Consider the following 23,440-nt stretch of genomic DNA (forward strand, 5'->3'; position numbering starts at 1 on the left):
CTCCACCAATCCCGGGCCTCGCCCGCCGCCGCCGCCTCCGCACCTGCGAGTAGGAGCCCGCCCGCCTCCGCCGCAGCCGTCGCAGCGTCCCCGCCCCGTTCCGCCCCCATCGCGGCGCCCAGAGATCCGCAGCTTCCGGCAGCCGCGGCAACGGCTAGGCGCGGGGCGCGGGCTCCCCGAGGACCCCGTAACCGGGCGGGCGTCCCGAACGGGCAACCCCGCCGAGGGAGGTGGCCGTGGCGGTCGCCCCGTGCGCCGCGCTCCATGCCCGTGTGGTGCTGCCGCTGCTCCCTGGCCGGTCATTTCAGGTGACTTCTCCACCGTGGAAGAAAAGGGGGCAGGCGGAGGTTAGAGTGCTGCGGGGCCCTGCGGCAGGGCAGGGGCCGAAATGGGTAGAGGCCGCGCGGGTTAGGGAGTCGGGGATGGGTCGGGGGTGGAAGGCAAGCGCCTGAACTGCAGAGGCCTCCCGCCTCGGCTGCTGCTTCCTCCTGGTTCCTGTCTAGTCGAGGTTCCCTGCCTTGGCTCCTGGCTCTGGGGGAACTCTCTTCTGTTGTCCCCTTTTCCTCTCCCTGGACCGTGCCAGTCACGGGACTGCGGGACCGGCTAGGCCCGGATCTAGTCGGTTACGGCGAACTGAGACTTAAAAGTAGTGCAAAGTTTCAGTGAAGGGTTGTGAGGTTCTACCAGCCCCACACACATCTTAAACATTTTTTTTTCTTAAAAAAAATCTAATAACCTAAGTTACTGGCTTGAAGGGAGGCAGGGAGCTATGTTTAAAATGTGATGTTCTAGTTACAAATATGTTTCTGACTTTTAAGATGTCAGTCATTGTAAGTCATATATATTGTAGAAATTTGAAAAATCGCGATTCTAGGCTAACATGAGGAACGTTTTTAGGGGTGATACGGATAATACATGTTAAAATAAAAGTTTATGTACTAGATCTAGCACAGCTGGCCAACATTTCATTCAGTTATGGAGAGAAAGACCGAAAGCAACTTGAAACTAGTTTTAACCTTGTGGTGAAGAAAAGATAAGCTTAGCGAAGACTTTAGTAAAGTGCCTTGCCTTATATATACACGAATGTGCTAGAATAATGATATGTAAAACTTCTTTTGTAAAATATGAAATTCTGATCAGAGTTCTTAAATTGGGCTGCATATATAGACTTTAGGTGGCCAGTGAACTTGGATGTAAAGAAAGGTACCAGGAATTTTCACTCAACTTTAACCAAAATCTGTTTTCTTCACCTGTGAATATAAGCAGTAAATCACAGTAGTATTTGTGACTTTGTCATCAATAGAAATCACAAATATTTTCATACCACATTAATTGTTGCAGATACCTAGAAATACTGTTTATTTCTTCAAGATTACAGTAATTATTTTATATCACTGAACTTGTTATTTAATACAATAGAGGAATACATAAAAACATATTCCAAGTTTACTTTTTAGTTTCCTTGTAAATCATGTTATGTGTTTAATAATATTATTCAAAGAAGAGGTCCAGAGGCTTCACCAAATTGCAAAAGGGGTGTAAGGCACAGAAAAGACTCAGAATTCCTGTTGAACTAGAGCAGCAATCCAGGCTTGCCTACCTTCTCAGTGAGTTTTGCAGGAGTCTCTAAATTCTGGATATTAAAAATTATTTTATGTAATAAACTGCTGGATCTTAAATTCTAGGCACATTTGTGTGTTGCCTACTTGACAGTGATTTGAGAGTATCAGATCCACTTTGGAGAACTTTAGAAAACAAGTTCGCCTAGTGAAAACTTGTTAAACTGAAGCCCCTGAGAAAATAATATGCCTTTTAGAAAGTACTGTCCAAAAGCCTTTTGACACCTTTTGGTACAGTTGAATTCTAAGGACACAGCTTGGGATTCATACGTGTACAACTAACCCTAGGTAGTAAATATCATGTGCTTACGTCCTTGTACAGAAATGTGGAGGAGGCGGTGAAAACAAGGTATTTGCTATATTTTGATCTTGAGGGATAAGGGAAAACAAGCCTGCTAGCGAAAGAATAAAAATTGTGATTGGTAAACCATATTTCCATTATATAAACGGCTCTATCTTATCTAAAATTTAAAAAAGAAAGCGTTTATTTAATAATTAAAACATTTCCTTAGGAGAAGGTTTATAGTTTACTAGCACAACTTTTTTTTTTTTTGAGTAATTTCATTAGGAACGCATTTTAAAACCAATTGTGACAGTGTCTACATATTGGATCTTGCCTTATATCTGAAAGAATAAATATTGTGAGAGAACTGTCTCCTAACTTTCCAAGGAAGAAAACTACCATACTTCCTGTTCTAGAAGATAAAGAGTGTGACTGACTTCCTTTGTGACTTTAGAACCTTCTTTTCTTATGGTAGTATCAATTTGGTAAAAATCTAAGCTCATGCTTCCAAAGACTAAACTGAGGTAGTAAAGCATTTCATTTTGAAGGATCATTTAGAAAAGTATTGCTAGGTGTGAGGAAAGTGTTTTGTTATTCAAATATTATGTCTGTGCCATCCTTTTAAATTTGTTTTGAGTCTTTGGACCATAATGTTTCAAAAACAAAACATGGAAGGCATCTAGAATCATCTGAAATTTCAAATAGTCTTCTAATTTGATGCCTAAGAATAAGGTAACTATTTCTGCATATGTGTAAAGTGCTGTTCTTTACTATTTCCTAAAATTTAATTATATTTTCCAATTTATTGCCTCAAATAAAGGAAAAGTAGATTTTTTTAAAGTAGATTTTTTTATTACTCAAATACTTGTTTTAAATAGAACAAACATTCAGCAAATTGGATATCTGCAGTGGAAATTTTCACTGTTCATAGACCTGTGAACACAGTATGCATATAGTATGCATATACTGTAAAATATGTACAGCAATACTAAATTTATAGTTTAGGCTCTGAATTTTTTAGAAAGAATACTTACTAATAGGTCTTTCTTTCATTGTTGCTTTATGTAAATTCAGTGAACCTTATTTTCATTTCTTCTCTTGATTCAGTTTTTCATGCCGGTGTTAAACCAGTATTTATCAAGTACCATGCAAGTTTATTACAAATAGTTTACACCAACATTATGGATTATATACACAAAGATTATACCTATGACCAGTTAGTAGAAAATCAGAACAAATTACGTTAACTCAATTAAGATAAGCTAAAACTTTGGCTCTATATACTCTACTTGAGTCTTGGGAGAGACTAGTGTCAAATTGCTTGAGGCCCACACACACACACAAAACCTACTAGATCTAGTAAATGAATTCAGTGATATTGCAGAATACAAGATCAATATACAAAAATCAATTGTATTTCTGTACACTTACAATGAACAATCTGACAATGAAACTGATAAAACAATTCAATTAATACTAGCATCAAAGAGAATAAAATATTTAGGAATAAATTTAACAGAAGAAATGTGAAACTTGTACATTGAAAACTAGAAAACATTGAGAAGAATGAAAGGAGGCCTAAATAAATGGTAAGGAATCCCATGTTCATGGATTGAAAAGCTTAGTATTCTTAAGATGGCAATATTCCTTGAATTTATCTACAAATTCAGTGTAATCCTATCAAAATCCTAGCTGCCTTTTTTTTTTCAGAAATTGATGAGCAGATCCTAAAAGTCACATGGAATTACAAGGAACCCAGAATAGCCAAGACAATCTTGAAAAAAGAACAAAGTTGGAGGATTCACACTTCCTAATTTTACAACTTACTACAAAGAAACTGTAATCAAGACAGTGTTACGTTGGCATAAAGATAAACATAGATCAATGGAATAGAATTGAGAGTCCAGAAATAATTCCCTTCATTTGTTGTCCGTTGATTTCTGTGGGATCCCGAGACAAAAGGGAAATATCAGTCTTTTCAACAAATGATGCCAGGACAGATGAATATTCACAAGCAGAAGAATGAAGTTGGACTGCTACCTCATACTATATATAAAAGTTAACTCAAAATGGATGAAAGACCTAAATTTAAGAACTAGAACTATAAGACTCATAGAAGAAAACAGGTTTGTAATCTTAGATTAGGCAGTGCTTTCTTAGATATGACACCAAAAGTACAGCAACAAAAGAAAAAAATAAATTGAACTTGATCAAAAATTAAAACTTTTGTGATTTAAAAGACAATATAAAGAAAGTGAAAAGACAACTCACAAAATGGGAGAAAATATTTACAAATCATATATCCAAAAAGGGACTTGTATCCAGGACATATAAAGAATTTTTTTAACTCAACAATAAAAAAGACAGCCCAGTTGGAAAGTGGGCAAATAATTTGAATTATTCTCCGAAGAAGATATACAGATGGCCAATAAGCACATGAAAAGATGCTTAACATTATTAGTCATTAGGGAAATGCTAATCAAAACTGCAATGAGATGCTACTTTACACCTACTAGAGTGGCTAAAATAAAAAACACAAATAATAACATGCTGGTGAGGATGTGGAGACATTGGGACCCTCGTATCACTGGTGGGAATGTAAGATGATGCACACTTGGGAAAATAGTTTGCTAATTCCTCAAGATGTTAAGCATAGAGTTTACGGCCCAGCCGTTGCATGCACTCCTAAGAGAAATGAAAACATTTGTCCACACAAAAATTTATATATGAATGTTCATAGCATATTTGTAATAGCCAAAAAGTGGAAACCATCCAAATGTTCATCAGCTCATGGGTGGGTAGTATACAATGGAGTATTATTCAGGCATAAAAAGGAATGAAGTACCAATACATCCTACCACCTGGGTGAACCTTGAAAACATGCTAAGTGGAAGAAGCCAGACACAAAAGGCTACATAATGTATGAGGGGTTCCATTTATTTGAAATTTCCAGAGTAGGCACATCAGTAAGACAGTAGATTAGTGGCTGCCAATGGCTGCGGGGAGGGAAGAATGAAGAATGAGTGCTAAGGGGTGCAACATATACTTTTGGGGTGATAAAATTTCTCTGAAGTTATTGGTAGTGATTGAAAAACCTTGTGACTACTTAGAACCCTGAATTGTACACTTTAAAAGGGTGAGTTTTGGACTTCCCTGGCAGTCCAGTGGTTAAGGCTCTGTGCTTCCACTCCAGAGGGCGTGGGTGCAATCCCTGTCAGGGAACTAAGATCCCACATGCCAAGTGGTGCTGCCAAAAAAAATAAATAAAAGGGTGAATTTTATATGTGAATTATATCTCATTAAAGGTCTTTTATTTTTAAAGCATTACCAAGTTCCCTCTATTTATTTACCTTGGTCTAAGGCCTGATCAGATGATCTGTTGTTTTTCTGATGTTTTTGAGCTCTTGAAAACTTTGTCTTTCTTGATTAATAGAAGCCTAACAGAGGAGGCATTTTATTTCTAATTGTCTTAACCTCTTTTTTCTTAAATATAAACCAATTGTTTGAGAAGACTAGTCCAGCGTAATGAAAGATCCTTGTAAAATGTATAGTCGGGGGGTTGGTGGTGGTGGGATGAATTGAGAGATTGGGATTGACATATATGATTGGGAGATTGGGATTGACTAATATGTATAAAATAGATAAATAATAAGAACTTGCTGTACAAAAATAAATAAAATTCAAAACAAAATGTATAGTCAATTTATAGAATTGATAGCTATATTAAAATTCTGAGGCCTGCCAGAAAAAAAAAAAAGGTTTCTTGAGACATCTTGACTTAGAATATTAAGTGCCTCTTAATAAGTTATTTAAAAAATGAATTCTACTGTACCTTTAAGTAAAAGTGATTCGGAGTTTAAGCCAACACTTCTAGCCATGATTTTTTTGTTCTTAAGGAATTTAAATATTAAATATTTGTTTCACAGCGTTTATTTGTAGACTTAAGAAACTGACCAATGCATTTTAGATCATTGAGTTTTGCTTATAAAATCAAATATGGTAGTAACTGCTAAAGTACCTTCATTCAGTCATTCAGAGGATTATCAGTTTGCTCTCAGAGTGTACAGGATATCAGATAATATTAAAGTATCTAGTTTAATATTTATATAGTCTCAAGTTGACTCTAACCCCTAGCATATCTGCCCTTTTATTAGTGTGAAACATTTGTTAGGGTTTGAAGAAGGAGACAGCTTTTTAATTACCAGAATCTTAGGGTGATGATCATTTTTATTAATTAAATTCCAGGTTATATATATGGAAGCAACAGTGTTTGAGATAGGGATGTCAGGAGGAGACTGGCCATGATGTCTGCATCTCCTGAAAAAGAACTGTGGCCTTTACAACCACCATAATATTAATGAGGCCTGGATACCTAAAAGGACTAATCAGAAGCATCCAAAGGAAGCTGGGGAACCTGTCCTGGGCACACACTTTGGAGAAATATCAGGGACAGGCCCAAGTATAATATACTCGTGTTGAGTTCAGTTGTCAAGAAGCAGAAGGCAAGACAGCTAGTACATCTGGATCTGATCAGTGGTGGGAGTTGGAATGCTCTGAAAGGGATGGATTGAGCGTAAGACTTCTTTCAGGGGCAGGCTTGCAGTGTGAGGAGGGGCTTTCCTAAGTAGCCATATCCAAAGGGTATCAGTTCTGGCCAAAAGGGGCCATGTATTGTTAGGGGAGCTCAATTACTGGGGGTGGGAAATCTGTCGTATCCTGGGGAACTCTGCCCTAACCTGGGGTAGTTTGGGAACTTGGAAGGTTATAGGGAAGGAGAGATTTTGGTCTCTGCCTAATTCTTTCCATTTGTCATCCTCCCCCAAGGATCAGTGAGTCCTGTGAAATAACTGATCCATTCCCATGTTTATCATTTTAGTAATAGTAATAAGCACACTCACCCACTGGTCAGTACTGTTTAATATTTTCAGACATTGGCCTGTTTCTGACTATATGAAAATGAAAAATAATTCAGGAGTTCTGTTCTGAAGTAATCTCTAGTATAATGCAAAACACTAACTGTGTTCAAAGGATACTCCCATTTATTACATGAGCTTGTCAGAATGCCAAAACTAGTTTCTAGGGAGGCAGTTGGGAAAGAAGGTAGACTGGAAATTAACGTTAAGATCTTTGCATTTTTCAGTATCTCTTTGAGAATAAGATGTATAAACCTTATTTTTTTTTTTTTACCAAAATGCACCATTTGTAATATATAAGTTCAGTAACTTTTCCTTAAAATATTATGTGACTGTTTTTTCCCAAATATACTACCTCTATTGCACTCATCTTTTTATTAATGAGAAAAAAGTGAAGGAGAAACTTTCCAGTCCTAGGAGATCTCAGAATTATAAAAATCCCTAATACGTTATGTCTTTGGTCATTAAAAATAGCTTCTTATTTAAGACTTGCCTTCAAGGCATTAAAGAGACATGAGCAGCTACATTCAGCCCTCCATATCCACATGTTCTGTGTCCACGGATCCAACCAACTGCAGATAGAAAATATTTGGGAAAGAAAAAATTCCAGAAAGTTCCAAAAAGCTAAACTTGAAATGGCTGCATGCAGGCAACTACATACATAGCATTTACATTGTATTAGGTGGTATAAGTATCTAGAGATGGTTTAAACTATGTGGGAGGATGTAGGTAGGTTACATGAAAATAGTATGCCATTTTATATAAGGGACTTGAGGATCCATGGATTTTGGTATTTGGGGAGTGAGGGTGGTGTTCTGGAACCAACCCCCCTCGGATACCAAGGGACCACTGTATTTAAGATTTCTAACAAAGTGGTCTACATTGACGTGGCTAAGGTACTAATTTGAAAGCATTAATCAAAAGGATTTCCTTTTCTCCTTTTATGGAACTATTGAATATTTTATGGCCTAAATAAAATCTGAATAAAGACATTTTTATAAAGGCTATATTGACTATATATCTGTTGTTTTGTTTTTGTTCCATATTTTCCTTTTAAAAGAAACTATAGTGACCCTGAAACTGAAGGAGAGATTTTTAATTCCTTAGTGCAGTATTTTGGTGATAATTTGGGGCGAAAAGTTAAAGCTATGCCATTAGTTGAAGAAACTTCTTTACTTGAAGATTCATCAGTGACTTTGCCTGTGGTAGTAATAGGTAAGTTTTATTGCATTTTATCTCTTAAAATTACAGTTCTGATCCGTACTGCTTTTATAAATGCACAGTTACATAGCACAAGTTCTTAGGATTGTATTGAAAAGTATTCTTAGGTTGCTTAATATTTTTAAATAACCAATAACCAAATCTTTGGAGAGAGGAATTGGTTGATCTGATATTAGATTCTGTGTTAGAATAGAACATTTTTTCATTGAAGGGTTAATATTACTCTATTATTTTAAAATATCAGTTGTGTTACTTATATGACAGTGTCATGATAATGATGATAACCAATGTTATTAGAGCCCTGTATAGAGCATTCTGTGTACATTATTGGATTATGCCTTAAAACTCTATAGCCCTCTGAGGTTGTAGGGTATGGACAGACAGGGAAACTCAGTAGTTGAGTAACCTGTGCAAGTTAGTAGTCAGTACTCAGTTAGTAAAGAACATTATAGTACTCTACAGTTAGGTTTATAATATTTTAACCATATGTTACTATTATATATCTGTTGTACCACCTCAATAGATAGGTATATAAGATTAAAAATTAAGTTATTAATAAAACCTAATTCAAAATTATAAAATTTTATGATTTTGTTTTATTGCATGTATTTAATTACCTGTCATATGTATCTTTAATCTAATATTCAAACTCATGAAGTTGGACAAGTACTATAGTGTGAAACCAAGCCAAAGGAAGGAGTTATGGGACATAATGTACCTTGATGGCATACAACTTCCTTAGTTTCTTTGACTTGTTTCAAGTTAATGGAGAGGAAAGTCCTGTGCTCTGTCTGGCGTATTGACATCTCTCCATAGGAGATTCAGTAAAGGAAGGAAGGAAGGAAAGCAAGATAGTTCTACACTAGATTCCCCTCTAGGGGAGCTGACAGTGTTTGCAGTATTTCTCATCCAAGATATCTTGGAAACTAAATCTCACATTCCATTTCCCACTTATATCCAACCCTGGTTTTCCATCCTGGATGTCTTGCCATAGGCAAAGGAACCTATGTCTTCTTGTTCTAGTTGGGCTATGGCAGGGTCAGAAAAGGAAAAACTACTTTCATCTGCACCTTACTTCCCCCAAAGCAATCTGTTCCTATTTTGCCTCAGCTAGCCGAAGTGTAGCTTAACCTCATGTATATAGGGCTATTATTGCTGGCAATAGCACCGCCAGCTGATCATAATAAAGGGCTAATTTCCATAATGTATGTAATTGGTTTTCTGTTGCTGTCATAACACATTACCACAAACCTGGTGACTTTAACAACATAAATGTATTTAACTATTCTATAGAACAGAAGTCCAACAGTGGTCTCACTGGGCTAAAATCAAGGTATCAGCAGGACTGCATTCCTTTCGGAGGCTCTAGGGTAGATAGAATGTTTCCTTGCTTTCCCAGTTTCTAGAGGCTACTAGTATTCCTTGGCTCCTGGACCCCTTCTGCATCTTCAAAGCCAGCAGTGTTGTTTCTCTTTTAACCGTTCATAGTTATGGTTCCTCCTTACCACAGGTGGGAAAGTGTCTCTGTTTTTAAGGACTTGTGTGATTAGATTGGGCCCACCTGGATAATCCAGGCTACTCTCTCCAGCTCACGGTCCTTAATTTAATCACATCTACAAAGTCCTTTTTCTCTGTAAGGTAACACGCTCAGGTTCTTGGGGTTAGGAATGGGAAATCTTTGGGAGTTGGGGCACATTCTGCCTGTGTACATATTTCTCTATGAACTGCTTATTTGTATTCTTTTTGTATTGTCTTTTGAGTGTTATTTCTTTTTAATTCTTTGCGATATTAACTCGCACTATTTTTTGTATAGTCAGTATTTATTTTAATAGGTTTTATTTAGAGCAGTTTAAGTCTATAGGAAAATGAAACAAATTACAGAGAATATTTCTGTAAATACTCTCCCAACCCCCTTTTATACCTTTTATTAACATCTTTATTATATATTCCTTTTCTTCTCCTTCCCAACCCCCTTTTTTACCTTTTATTAACATCTTGCTTTGGTGTGGTACATTTGTCACAATTGATGAACCACTGTTTTTATACATTATTATTAACTAAAATCTATAGTGCACATTAGGGTTCACTCTTTGGGTTGTACAGTTCTGTGGGTTTTGCTGAGTGTGTAATGTCATGTATTATAACATCATATAAAATAGTTTCACTGCCCTAAAAACCTCCTGTGTTCCACCCATTCATCCTTTCCTTCAGCTATCAACCCTTGGTAACCACTGATCTTTTACTATCTCTATAGTTTTGCCTTTTCCAGAATGTCATATATATGGAATCACTGTATGTAGCCTTTTCAGACTGGCTTATTTGACTTAGCAGTATGCATTTAAGATCCCTCTCTCTGTCTTTTCATGGCTTGATACTCATTTCTTTTTTTTTTTTTTTTTTTTTTGGCGGTACGCGTGCCTCTCACTGTTGTGTTGCGGAGCACAGGCTCCGGATGCGCAGGCTCAGCGGCCACGGCTCACGGGCCCAGCCGCTCCGCGGCATGTGGGATCTTCCCGGACCGGGGCACGAACCCATGTCCACCTGCATCGGCAGGCGGACTCTCAACCACTGCGCCACCAGGGAAGCCCGATACTCATTTCTTTTTATCACTGGATACTATTGCATTGTATGGATGTTTCAGTTTACCCATTCGCTTATTGAAGCACATCTTGGTTGCTTCCAGTGTTTGACATTTATGAGTAAAGTGCTGCAAACATTTATGTGTAGATTTTTGCATGGCCATTAAGTTTTCAACCCACCTAGGAGTGTGATTGATGGGTCATATGGTAAGACTATGTCTAGCTTTTTAAGAAACTGTCAAATTGTCTTCCAAAGTGACTGTATCATTTTGCATTCCCAGCAACTATGAATGAGAGTTCCTGTTTTCCACATCCTTGGAAACATTTGATACTGTCTGTGTTTGGGGGTTTAGCCATTCTGATAGGTGTGTAGTATCACGTTTTAATTTACAGTTCTGTAATGATATACAGTGTTGAGTAATTTCTCATATGCTTATGTTCCATCTCTATACCTTGAGGTACAGAGCTTTTCCCTACTTTTTAATTGATTGTGTTGGTGGTTTTCTTATGGTTGAGATTTAAGGGTTCTTTGTATATGTTAGAAACAAGTGCTTTATCAAATACATGTTTTGCAGATATTTGCTCCTAGTCTGTGACTTGCCTTTTCATTCTCTTAACAGTGACTTAGCAGAGCATAAATTTTAAGAAGTCCTGCATATCAATTTTTTTCTTTCATAGATCTTGCTTTTGGTGTTATATCTAAAAACTCATTACCAAACCCAACATCACCTAGATTTTCTCAGTTATTTTCTAGATGTTTTATAATTTTATGTTTTATATTTAGGTCTATAATCTGTTTTAATTCATTTTTGTAAAGATATAAAGTTAGTATCTAGATTCACATTTTTTACATGGGGATGTCCAGTTGTTCTAGTACCATTTGTTGAAAAGATTATCCTTTCTCCTTTGCATTGCCTTTGCTCTTTTGTCAAAAATAAGTTGACTGTATTTGTGAGGATCTATCTCTTGGCTGTCTATTCTGTTCCATTCATTCATATATTCTTTCATTTCTACACTGTCTTGTTGACTGTAGTTTTACAGTAAGATGAAGTTGGATGGTATTAGCCCTAACTTTGTTCTTCAATATTATATTGACAGTTCTGGGTCTTTTGCCTTTCCATTTAAACTTTAGAATCAGTTTTGATTGCATCAAATCTGTAGATCAAGTTGGGAAGAACTGACATCTTAACAATATTGAATCATTCTATCCATGAACATGGAATAGCTTTCCATCAGTTAGATATTCTTTGATCTCTTTCATCAGAGTTTTGTGGTTTTTCTCATTTAGATCTATGTGAATTTTGTTAGACTTACACCCAAGTTTTTCTTGCAAATATAAGTGGGGTTGTGTATTTAATTTCACATTCCACTTATTCATTACTGGTCTGTAGGAAAGCAATTGACTTGTATATATTAACCTTTTTCATGCAACATAATTGCCTGTTACTTCCAGGAGGTTTTTTTGGTCAATTCTTTGGGACTTTTGACATAGATAATCATGGCATTTACAAACAAAGAGAGTTTTGTTTCTTCTTTCTCAATCTGTATACCTTTAATTTCCTTTTCTGGTCTTAGTGCATTAGCTAGGATTTCCATTAAGGTGTGTGATGAGTAGGAATGGTGAGAAGAGACATCCTTTTCTTGATCTTATAGGGAAAAACCCCCTAATTTCTCACCATTAATTATGGTGTTAGCTGTAGGATTTTTGTAGATACTCTGTCAAGTTAAGGAATTTCCCCTCTGTTGTTTGTTGAGAGTTTTTACATGAATAAGTGTTGGATTTTCTCAAATGTTTTTTTCTATTTCTGTTGGTATTATGATTTTTCTTTAGTTTTGTCTCTTTCTTTTTGATTCAAGGAAATTAGCTCTTTATCTCAGATCTTAACTCCCAGTATTTGCCATTTAAAAAAAATTTTTATGAAGTCAAATGGTTTATTTTCCTTTCTGTCTTTTGAGTTTTGTGTCGTACTTAAAGGCTTCTTACTACAGCATTATAAGTAGAAATATTAACCTCTTTCCTAATATTATGATGTTACTTTTCATGTTTACATCTTTGAGCTTATTTTATTTGGGGCAAAATATTAGACAAGGAACAGGATATTTTTCTGATGGCTTACAGTTGTCCCAGATAGATTAATTTTTTGGTAGATGGATATAATAGAGAAGTGGCAAGCCAGACTAAAAGAACTACAGAAATCAAAGTAGTTGTTGGAGTTCAACAACAACAAAAAATCCAGTTTGGTTTTGGGTAAAGGATATAGAAATACAGGAGGGAAGTTATTAGGAGGTGGGACTTGAAAGATGGTTGAGACCAGAACATGGAGAATACTGGATAGAAGAAACAAGCAATGAAGGGCTTTGGGTAGAATGGGTAACATAGTGCAGGTAACATAATGAGAACTCTGTTATGAGAACTCATTTGAATGTAGAATGTGAAATGATTTCAAGTAGGTGAATCTTGAAGAGGAACAAGAAGAGATTTTTGTCTTCTGAGTGAGAATATATGAGTGAGAATAACAAAGACAACTGAATGGATATAGGTGACAAAATACGTTTAAACCAGAACCTGATTAACTTAGGATTTTGCTGGTAAGTATACCAGCAAAGGAATGAGGTTTAAAGGAGAGGCCACCAAAATGGAAGAACTCATGAATTTGCTTTTGAACACATTGTGATTAAGTTATTAGTGGTTCAGTCAGGTGAAGAAGTGGCATATGGAAATTTGGGATATATTTTTGGGGTAAGAGGTCAGCCTAGATATCTAATTTTGAGGGTTAGTAGTATAGAGAGTTGAAGCTTTGAGTAGGTGAGACTCCCAAAAGAAAACAGGAGAGAAGACAAAGATCTCTTGTGAATACTTGGCTTTGAGAGTTTAGAGAAAGAAGAATTGGTGAAGGAGAAAAACCATCTGTGAAACAGAAAAGCCAAAGAACATGAGTATTAAGATGCAAGATACACCCCTCTCCACCTTTTTTTTTAAATAGGAAATGGACCCTCAGGAATCTGCCTTTCTTATATGCTGTCAGGCTACAGACCATATTTATCATCAGAAGCAATACATCCAAACACAATTTTACATAGCAAATTAGAAGAAGCGAGACATCTTTCCATTGTTGATCAGGTATTATTTAAATTTTTTTATACTGAGACAAGGTTAGTTTTCTACTATATAAGTATTGTATTTCTTAGCTGAAAACCTTTTCTTCTAAGTAACACCTAACATTTTAATTTTAGAATTGTAAATATATTCTGCTGAGTTGCTTCCATTTATTTTCCTGAATTAATTAGAGCAGAATTTCACAAATTATTTCCTGATGCAGTTTTAATACGTGCTGTATGCTCTGGTAAGTTTGGGAAATGCTGCTTTTTATTATTAGAGTGTCATGGTAGACACAGTAAGGCATACTAGCATATTAAAGGCAACTTCAAGTTTTATAGTAAAACGATCTGATTAGCTTTTTGAAACCCAACCTTTTCCCATACTTATTTGACCAGAGAATCTATTAAGATCTCAAGGAATGTCAGTGTTTTGTAGCACACTCTATGGGAAATGCTGGATTACAATAATGGTCTTCACTATTATTATGTTAGCTGGAGTTTTTTGTTTGTTTTTCCAAATTCTATCTGCCTTTTTTCTTTCTTTTTAAAAAAAAAATTCAGGACTTAGAGTACTTGTCTGAGGGCCTTGAGGGTCGATCATCCAATCCTGTTGCAGTACTTTTTGACGCACTTCTTCATCCAGATGCTGACTTTGGGTATGATTATCCATCCATTTTGCATTGGAAATTAGAACAGCATCATTATATCCCTCACTTAGTTCTTGGTAAAGGTCCACCTGGTGGAGCTTGGCATGTGAGTATATTTTCCTTAGCATTTTAGTGAATGTGAATTAGTATATGTCATCTTGATAAGACCATTTTGATTCTTAAACATTATGATATAATATTATATATGAAGATTACCACATCTTTATCTGAGAATTTTAATGTGTTTGGATAAATATGAATTAATTACTAGTAGAAATTAAGCCAAATTTGATTAGTGATAGTGTCTTAGAATAGTGATTAGTGATAGTGTCTTAGAATTCTCTAAGAATTATACAGAAAATATTTCAAGATATTTTGCATAGTAAAACATTTTTAATTCATTTATTCATTGTAGAGTTTACAAAATTTCACACAGTATTTCATTCTAATATGTATTATTTACCTAATATGTATTATTTCCCCACATTTTCAAGATCTTAAATGAAAAATGTAAAAGAAAAATATTTGTATTAGTCTGCTTAGGCTGCTAAAATAAAATACCATAGACTGAGTGTCTTAAACAACAGATTCACACTTTGAAGACTGGAAAATCCAAGATCAAGGTGCCAGATGATTCAGTTTATGGTGAGGGCTCTTTTTCTGGCTTGCAGACAGCTGCTTTCTTGCATATCCTTATGTAGCAAAGAGAGTGTGAACTCTCTTCTTGTAAAGCCACTAATCCTGTTATGAGGGCATCAGCCTCATGACCTCATCGAGCCCTAATTACCTTCCAGAGGCCCCATCTCCAAATGCTATAACGTTGGGGGGTTAGGGTTTCAGCATGTGGATTTGGGGGGTGATACAATTCAGTCCATAGCAGAGGTTAAACCAGAGGACTATCAACATAAAGATTCAGCATATTTCATTAGCGGGCAGCAGCTAATAATTATTCTTCACTCCTGTGTCCTTAGCAGTTAGTACAGTGTCTAGTGTGTGGTGAGTGCTCACTTGTACAAATAAATGTTAAATAATTTTTGCTATGTTATGAAATAAAGACTTCATGGGAATTTTAACTTTAAATATCAAATCTTTAGTATAAACTTCAGTTGGATATTCCTATATTAGTGCAATGTTATATGGCTAAAAGTTGTTTACATTTATCAAACGATTGTTTCAGAGTATTTGGGGACTTTATAGATTAACTATATCACTGACTTTTTCATCTTAATTACCTTTATGGTAATGGATAGCAACTATCAAAATATCTGTGCCTTTTAGCTTACATGTTTATATTTGCTTTGTTAATAAGTAGCATTCTTAATAAAACTGCATTTATTGGAAAAACCATAATATATTTTTTAAGTTTTTAGAGAACGTTCTATAAATTCCTGAGGTTTTATTGTACATATATATTTTCTGCTTGGAAAAATGTGCAGGCAATATTTTATCTCTGTTACTTCATTTCTCCCACTTACATTTAGGAAAGTTAAAGTATGGATAAGCCTTGATTACTAAAAACATATTTGAATCAGTGCTAAAGCGATATATACCTGAAACTTGGTTCTAATCCTAGTATCAGGCCCAGCCTGCTTCAAAGCAGTGGCAACTAGCTCTTCCTGTGGTGATCTTGTACTGTCACAAATGACTTTATAAGCCGTAGCACATAGTAAGTGCTCTGTAAATGTTAGCTAATAATAATAACAAGTCCCATTCCCAATATTGGGCTGTGTAGAAACAGGGCAAGAAGGGTTCAGATAAAAGAAGGCATAGCCTAAAAGAGTTGGTTGAAAGAGATCGTTGAGGTCATTGGGAAAGGTGCTTTTGGCCCTTGGGCTTTTCTTGCTTTGTACTGAGCAAAGTAGAAGTAGGGGGTCACTTCCTTAAAGGCAGCATTAGCCTCAGCAGTGAGTCTGTTCTTAATCAGGCAACCACTTAGTTTTAGAAAGCGATGCCTGCTGTACTGAAACCAGCTTAGACTTCACAATCATAATTGATTGGGGGGGAAGCCATTTTGCTGCCCATTTAAAAAAATTTGTTGGGCTTCCCTGGTGGCGCAGTGGTTGAGAGTCCGCCTGCCGATTCAGGGGACGTGGGTTCGTGCCCCGGTCCGGGAAGATCCCACATGCCACGGAGCGGCTGGGCGCGTGAGCCATGGCCACTGAGCCTGTGTGTCCAGAGCCTGTGCTCCGCAACGGGAGAGGCCACAGCAGTGAGAGGCCCGCGTACCACAAAAAAAAAAAAAAAGGTTTGTTAATAATATTAAAATGGAAAGACATTTAAAGTGTTAGAAATGAATGAACTTTTCCCCTTTTGTTTAAAATGAAAATACTGATTTCCTCCTCTAACACGATATTCTGCATCTAATTATGTTGATTATAGGCATTGGGTAATATTGTAAATCTGATTTATAAATATATAGTTACATGAAAGAAGGAGTATAGATACTACCAAGTGTTGAAAATATTTGAAAGTTAATTGGAATAAATTTCCAGAGGTGATTTACACAACCATTTAGGACTTATTTGAGCTCTGCTTATCCAGACTTAATTATAGTAAATGAGATGGCTTTGGTTAAAAAAAAAACCTTGTTACTGATAAAATGTGTTTTTTGATTGTACATTTTTTATTCAAATAGAATATGGAAGGCTCGATGTTGACAATCAGCTTTGGAAATTGGATGGAGCTACCTGGACTTAAATTTAAAGATTGGGTATCTAGCAAACGAAGGTAAAGATCAAACTATTAAAATTTTGGTGTACAATGGGAGTCTGTCAGCAAATCTCAAACTAGCTGTGATCCTGTCTGAGATGAATAATATTGATGCATGTGTCTTTCAAATAAAACCTCTTTGCAGCAGTGGTTATGAGCTAGTTTCTATTTAGAGATTTTATAAAACTAAGCACACAGAAGTAAGGGCTTGTCTACAGATTGTTAATCATAGTTTTATCCCACTCTCCTGTTAAACCACTCTGTTTTGTTACTTTCTTGTCCACCTACATATCCTTTCCATATTTACTTATTTTTATGAGTGGATATATATATAACTTATTTTTATGAACGGATATATAACTTCATGTATGCATATCTCATGTATACATACCTAAAGTATTTGACTTTTCAGAGTAGAAGTGTATATATAATGAATAATTTTAAAAAGCTTAAGATTTATATGATCTGAAGAGAAACCAGAATATATATAATGAATAATTTAGAATGATGGAATAAAATAGAATCCGTGATGTGATTGCCTACTTGGCTGTAGAGGTAAATATTTAATAAGAATACTAAAATATGAGAATAGAAAATATGAAAATCCCCTAATACAACATTGTAAAACAACTATACTTCAATGAAAATTAATTTTAAAACAAAGAAAATATGAAAATATCAACTTGAAAGAATGAAAGTTTATTTTGTATTTATTTGGGAGAAAGAACCCAAAATTTAAGAAGAGAAATATGAAAAACCCTATCATTTTCAAGCCATTTTCATTCCTATAGATAGGAACTACTGATATACAGAATCTACTCTACTTTGACTGCTGCCAGAAACAATAAATTAAATCAGGAAGTTACTCAACCTTTGTTAGAACAGGGCTGTAATGTTTGAATGCTTGACTTTCTGCTAGATAGAAACCATGTTAATCTACAGTAATTATCCTTAATTTAAGAAGATTTAAGGAAAGTAAATTTAGACCAGAGTAAATTTAAACCTTTCAAATATGACTTTTGGGTTTTTAAAAAGGAATTTTATATGGGTTTGAAATGTTAAGTTGCAAAAATCAGGCAAATTGTATAAGTTCTTGATTTTCATAAGTAAGAAAGTGAAATTGCTCAACATATTTTTCCCTTTATGATGTGGGTAAGAAAGGGAAAGAAAGCTTTATGATTTATATACCAGAGTGTTCATCCTTCTAAATTGAGCATATTGTGTGTTTAAGTAATATGTGAAAATGAATCTTGTGATAAATATTAGCTTCAGTTCCTGCCCTTGCATAGTGTTAAGAGTCTTAGACCTCTAGAGATTGGCAGGGTTTAAATCCTGACTCTGTACCTTCTAATGTTATGACCTTGGTCAAATAACTTAAACTAGCTATCAACTTCCTAGTTTGCAAAATGAAGATAATAATAATAGTAACTATTACGTAGGGTTTCTGTACAAATTGAGAGTTAATACATTCTAAATCTTAATTATTATAGTCATTAAACTTTGAACTTCTTCCAGTTACAAGTTACACTGAATTATGTGAAATGATTTGGTGTTTTTTCTGGGTTTTCTTGGCCCCACTGCATGGCTTATGGGATCTTAGTTCCCCAACCAGGGATCAAACCCGGGCCCTCGGTAGTGAAAGCACGGAGTCCTTACCACTGGACCACCAGGGAATTCCCTGATTTGGTGTTTTTATTTCTACTTACTTCTAATTGGGCATTGTTTAAGGATACTAATGCCCATTGCTTTAAATTTCAAGTGGAAAATAAAAGATGTATTAACGTGCTTTTTTCATAAAGAGCAGCTTATATTTATAGATCTCTTTATGAGTAGGAAAACACAGAGAGAGAACTGTTATCTACTTAAATATGATTTTGTTCAGCAAAAGACTGATCTGAATTATTTTTGGTCATTAGGAAAACAAAAGCAACTTATTAAAAATCATGTCTAGATATTATCTTTGAGAAGTATATGTATTGCAGTCAGACCTGTAATATCTCAATGGTTGTAAACAATTCAGTCAATAGTTAAATAGAATACAGACTGAATAGTATAGCTATAGACTGAATTATTTAGATTACAATTGTGACATAGACTAAAATAGTCTAATTTTCAGATATCCACATTTTAATCCATTTATTTAATAAAAGTTTATTGATAAAGGCAGCTAATCTGAACAGATACTTATACAAGGCATTGGGGAAACAAAGATGCATTAAATACAGTCTCTACCCTCATGGGACTTCCTTCATTGATAAACTAATTTATTAACATTTTTAAAGAAAAGGAAAGGCTTTCTTTCTTTGTAAAGTGTTATGGTAAGTGTTAGCTTTAGCTTGGACAGTCCAGAGGAATTAAAAAGATGCAATAGTTTACTAGATGGAGAAGTACTAATCATGGAAACTAAAAGTATTATCCTCATAGAATATTTTTCCTTTTCTTTTTATAGGAACCTAAAAGGGGATCGGGTTATGCCAGAGGAAATAGCTCGCTACTATAAACATTATGTAAAAGTCATGGGTCTTCAGAAGAATTTCAGAGAGAATACTTACATTACCTCTGTATCAAGACTCTACAGAGATCAAGTTGATAATGATGGTCAAGACAGAGATATTTCAACACAGCATTTACAGATAGAGAAGTCAAAATTTACCAAGAGAAACTGGGAAATCAGGGGTTATCAGCGAATAAGAGATGGTTCCCATATTCCCTTCTGTCTCTTTGCTGAAAATGTAGCTCTGGCAACTGGAACATTGGATTCTCCTGGCCGTTTGGAAATTGATGGGGAAGATTTTCCTTTTGTGTTTCATTCATTGTCTGAATTTGGAGCCGCTATAAGCAAAGAACAGTTGTGTGGCAAAGTGGATCCAGTGTTAATTGTAGGTTCTGGGCTTACCGCAGCTGATGCAGTACTGTGTGCTTACAACAATAATGTCCCTGTGATTCATGTATTTCGCAGACGAGTAACTGATCCAAGCTTAATTTTCAAACAGCTTCCCAAAAAGCTTTATCCAGAATACCATAAAGTCTATCATATGATGTGTACTCAGTCATATTCTTTAGACTCAAATCTTTTATCTGATTATACCAGTTTTCCTGAGCACCATGTGCTTTCCTTTAAGTCGGACATGAAATGCATTCTTCAAAATATCTCTGGATTAAAGAAAATATTTAAGCTCTCTGCAGCAGTAGTATTGATAGGTTCTCATCCCAATCTGTCCTTTCTGAAGGAGCAAGGGTGTTACCTGGGCCACAACTCAAGCCAGCCAATCACATGTAAGGGTAATCCTGTGGAAATAGATGCATATACATATGAGTGTGTTAAAGAAGCCAACCTTTTTGCATTGGGTCCTTTGGTTGGAGACAATTTTGTTCGATTTTTAAAGGGAGGGGCACTGGGTGTTACACGCTGTTTAGCTACAAGACAGAAGAAAAAAAAGCAGCATTTATTTGTTGAAAGAGGAGGAGGAGATGGGATAGCTTAGAGCAGGTTTACAAGTAATTTATATGAACACTTTACCATTAAAGATTTTTAATAGTGGTTTTACAGTGTACTGGCTTGAATTTTCTGAACTTGAATTAACTGAGAGAGCCTCAAGCTATAGTAACTATTTTTTAAAGTTACCAGAATTTGGTGTCCTGATTACATTATAATGTATCAAAGGTGTCAATTGTCAGACAAATAGAAACACTGCCAATTTGGTATACTTTAAGTTCTCACTTAACTAAAACATTCTTTTCTTCCAAGACTTATTTTTTGTGATCATTGTTGGTTATTTATGTTTGATTACAAAATATCACAGCATTGAATCTATAAAACCACAGTCATTAGTCCAGAGGTTTCCCTAACTTTATATATTGGGTCACCTTGCTGCTCAAAGGGTGGCTTAAAGATAGCATCAGCTTCATTTGTGGCTTGTTAGAAAGGTAGACTCTCAGGACCCACAACAGACTTACTGAATCTGAAATTACATCTTAATGAGATCCTCAAGGAATATGTATGCTTATTAAAGCTGAGACACACTGGTCTAAAAGAAAATGGGATGTAAAGGTACAGATAGATGCTGAGGGTAGGTGGAAATAGAGGGCATATACTACTCAGGTTTTATTTATTTTGAAATTATCAATTGTATAAATCTAATTTATTAACAAATATAATGGGCTTTTAAAATTTTTTATTGTTGAAACCTTGACAGGTAATTCATAGTTTCAGCTTCTAATTTACACAGTCCAATAATGTTGGCATATACTGAGACATCCAGGAACCTGCTGAGATATTTTTTAGAGATATATTCTCTAGTTAACTAGCATAATACTTAAACTAATTTGCAGTTCAATAAATTTTGAATGGAACAATTTATTCCTTTGTGAACACTGAGTTAAGTTCTGTCACTGAAACAAGATATTTGGGCATAAGTACTTATAATATTGCAATACTTTTTGAGTTATTACCAGAATTATTAAACATTAAAATTGAAAAAGTTAAAACCTGTCTTTTCTATTCTCAAGATGATTACTTTGAAATTTGTTCATTGGAGATGACATAGCATTTAATCCTTTGGTTATTTATTGAATTATATGTTCTATCTTGATTTATATTTAGGTGTGCTTAATGTCTTGTTTTCATGCAAATCCCCAGAAATTTAGTATTAGACAAGAAAAGTGTTACTTGTGAAGTTCTCCATGGCAAATTGAATTTCTCAAGTCTTTTTCTCTGTTACTCTTTTTTTTTGGTAAAATTTATTTCACCTGGAATGTGTTTATTCAAAGTCTATTTCTATTTTATTTATTTATTTATTTATTTATGGCTGCATTGGGTCTTCGTTGCTGCGCACGGGCTTTCTCTAATTGCAGTGAGTGGGGGCTACTCTTCATTGCAGTGTGTGGGCTTCTCATTGCTGTGGCTTTCGTTGCGGAGGACAGGCTCTAGGTGCGCAGGCTTCAGTAGTTGCGGCTTGCGGGCTCTAGAGCACAGGCTCAGTAGTTGCGCACAGGACTAGTTGCTCTGTGGCATGTGGGATCTTCCTAGACCAGGAATCAAACCCGTGTCCCCAGTATTGGCAGGGGGGGTTTTTACTATTAAAAAATGGACTAAAAGTCAGTATTTTTCTGTTCATGTTATTGCAATGTTATGTGCTTACAGAATCATAATTCACCTTAAAATAGAATTGTTTGGAATGGACATCTACAGCTAGCTGTTTCAGATGAATTCTTACACTCTTGATAACTGTCATGTATGATTAACTTGATTTTTGAAATGACTTACCCAGTTTTTATAATGGTAACTTTTTCAGATTAGTTTCACACCTATTGATATGGTATAACATCCTTTCATGCACTTGATTGAGCACTTTCTTGTTTGTTCTTTTGAGCTCTGAATGAGTTGGATTGGATGTTTTTCTTAATGTCGATTCTAAATTGAAAATGACATTGTTATAAAGATGGTTTCTAGGGAAGGATAAAAACTGTTGACATCCCCTTGTGTCTCAAAAGTTTGCTTTTACCCAACCAATAGCATTTTTGCGATGAGAGTATTCACATACACACACGCAAAAAGACTTCAAGGAAAATAAAACTTCAGAAGGGCCCTAAAGGCCCTAAATAAACCTGGTGAATAATTTCATTTTTAGTAACCTCACATTTCTCAATTCTCCCTCAGACCTAGCTGTCCTATGTTGCATGCAACATTAAAGCTTTTTCTCTGATGTAATATACTCTTGTACTCTTAAGTTGATCAATTTCTGTCCCATAATTCCAAATCTTTCATTATTCATCAGTATCAACTACCTATTCAGGGAGGGAGGAAAGCACTAAATATTTTGACTAGTCATACCATGATGTGGGCATCTCTTTCATCCCTCAAAAGTCTAGCTCTTGAAAGAATGATTAAAAAGCAGAACCTCTTTGGGGTTTTGAAAATTACAATAAAAATAAGATTTAGTCACGGCTCTGTGTTTTAAGCAGTCTGAGTATGTGAACTTTGTTCAACTTTACCTTTTTTTAAAGTGAAAGAAAGAAAAAAAAAAAGCCAGGCATTCAGTTGAGACCCCAAACAGGCCAACCCTTGGGAATACAGTTACTATAAATCCACATTACTCTAAAACCAGTCCTCAACAGGATCACACGTATTTGCCAGTAAATTAACTGCCTGCCACCGCAGAACTGGACACTCTCTAAAGACAGCAAAATCCAGATCCTTAGCAACATCACAGTATCCACAATATACAATATGCAATAAAAAATTATTAGGTGTGAAGACAAAAAAATGTGACATAACCAGAGAAAAAAGCCATCAAAATAGATCCAGAGGGCTTCCCTGGTAGCGCAGTGGTTGAGAGTCCACCTGCCGATGCATGGGACACAGGTTCGT

At 35.6% G+C, this 23,440-nt stretch overlaps 1 protein-coding gene across 1 annotated transcript; it reads left to right on the top strand.

Annotated features, from left to right (window-relative positions):
* Nucleotides 1–264: 264 nt before the first annotated feature.
* Nucleotides 265–20,611, top strand: OSGIN2 (oxidative stress induced growth inhibitor family member 2). Its single transcript, XM_007446314.1, has 6 exons — nucleotides 265–308; nucleotides 7,876–8,030; nucleotides 13,600–13,736; nucleotides 14,276–14,467; nucleotides 16,997–17,088; nucleotides 19,520–20,611. Exons 1-6 carry the CDS (start codon nucleotides 265–267, stop codon nucleotides 20,553–20,555), a joined length of 1,656 nt encoding a protein of 551 aa, XP_007446376.1. The 3' UTR covers nucleotides 20,556–20,611.
* The last annotated feature ends 2,829 nt before the right edge of the window (nucleotides 20,612–23,440 follow it).

The sequence above is a fragment of the Lipotes vexillifer genome, unplaced genomic scaffold, assembly GCF_000442215.2.
Source record: "Lipotes vexillifer unplaced genomic scaffold, Lipotes_vexillifer_v1.1 scaffold603, whole genome shotgun sequence".
Lineage (NCBI taxonomy): Eukaryota > Metazoa > Chordata > Mammalia > Artiodactyla > Lipotidae > Lipotes > Lipotes vexillifer.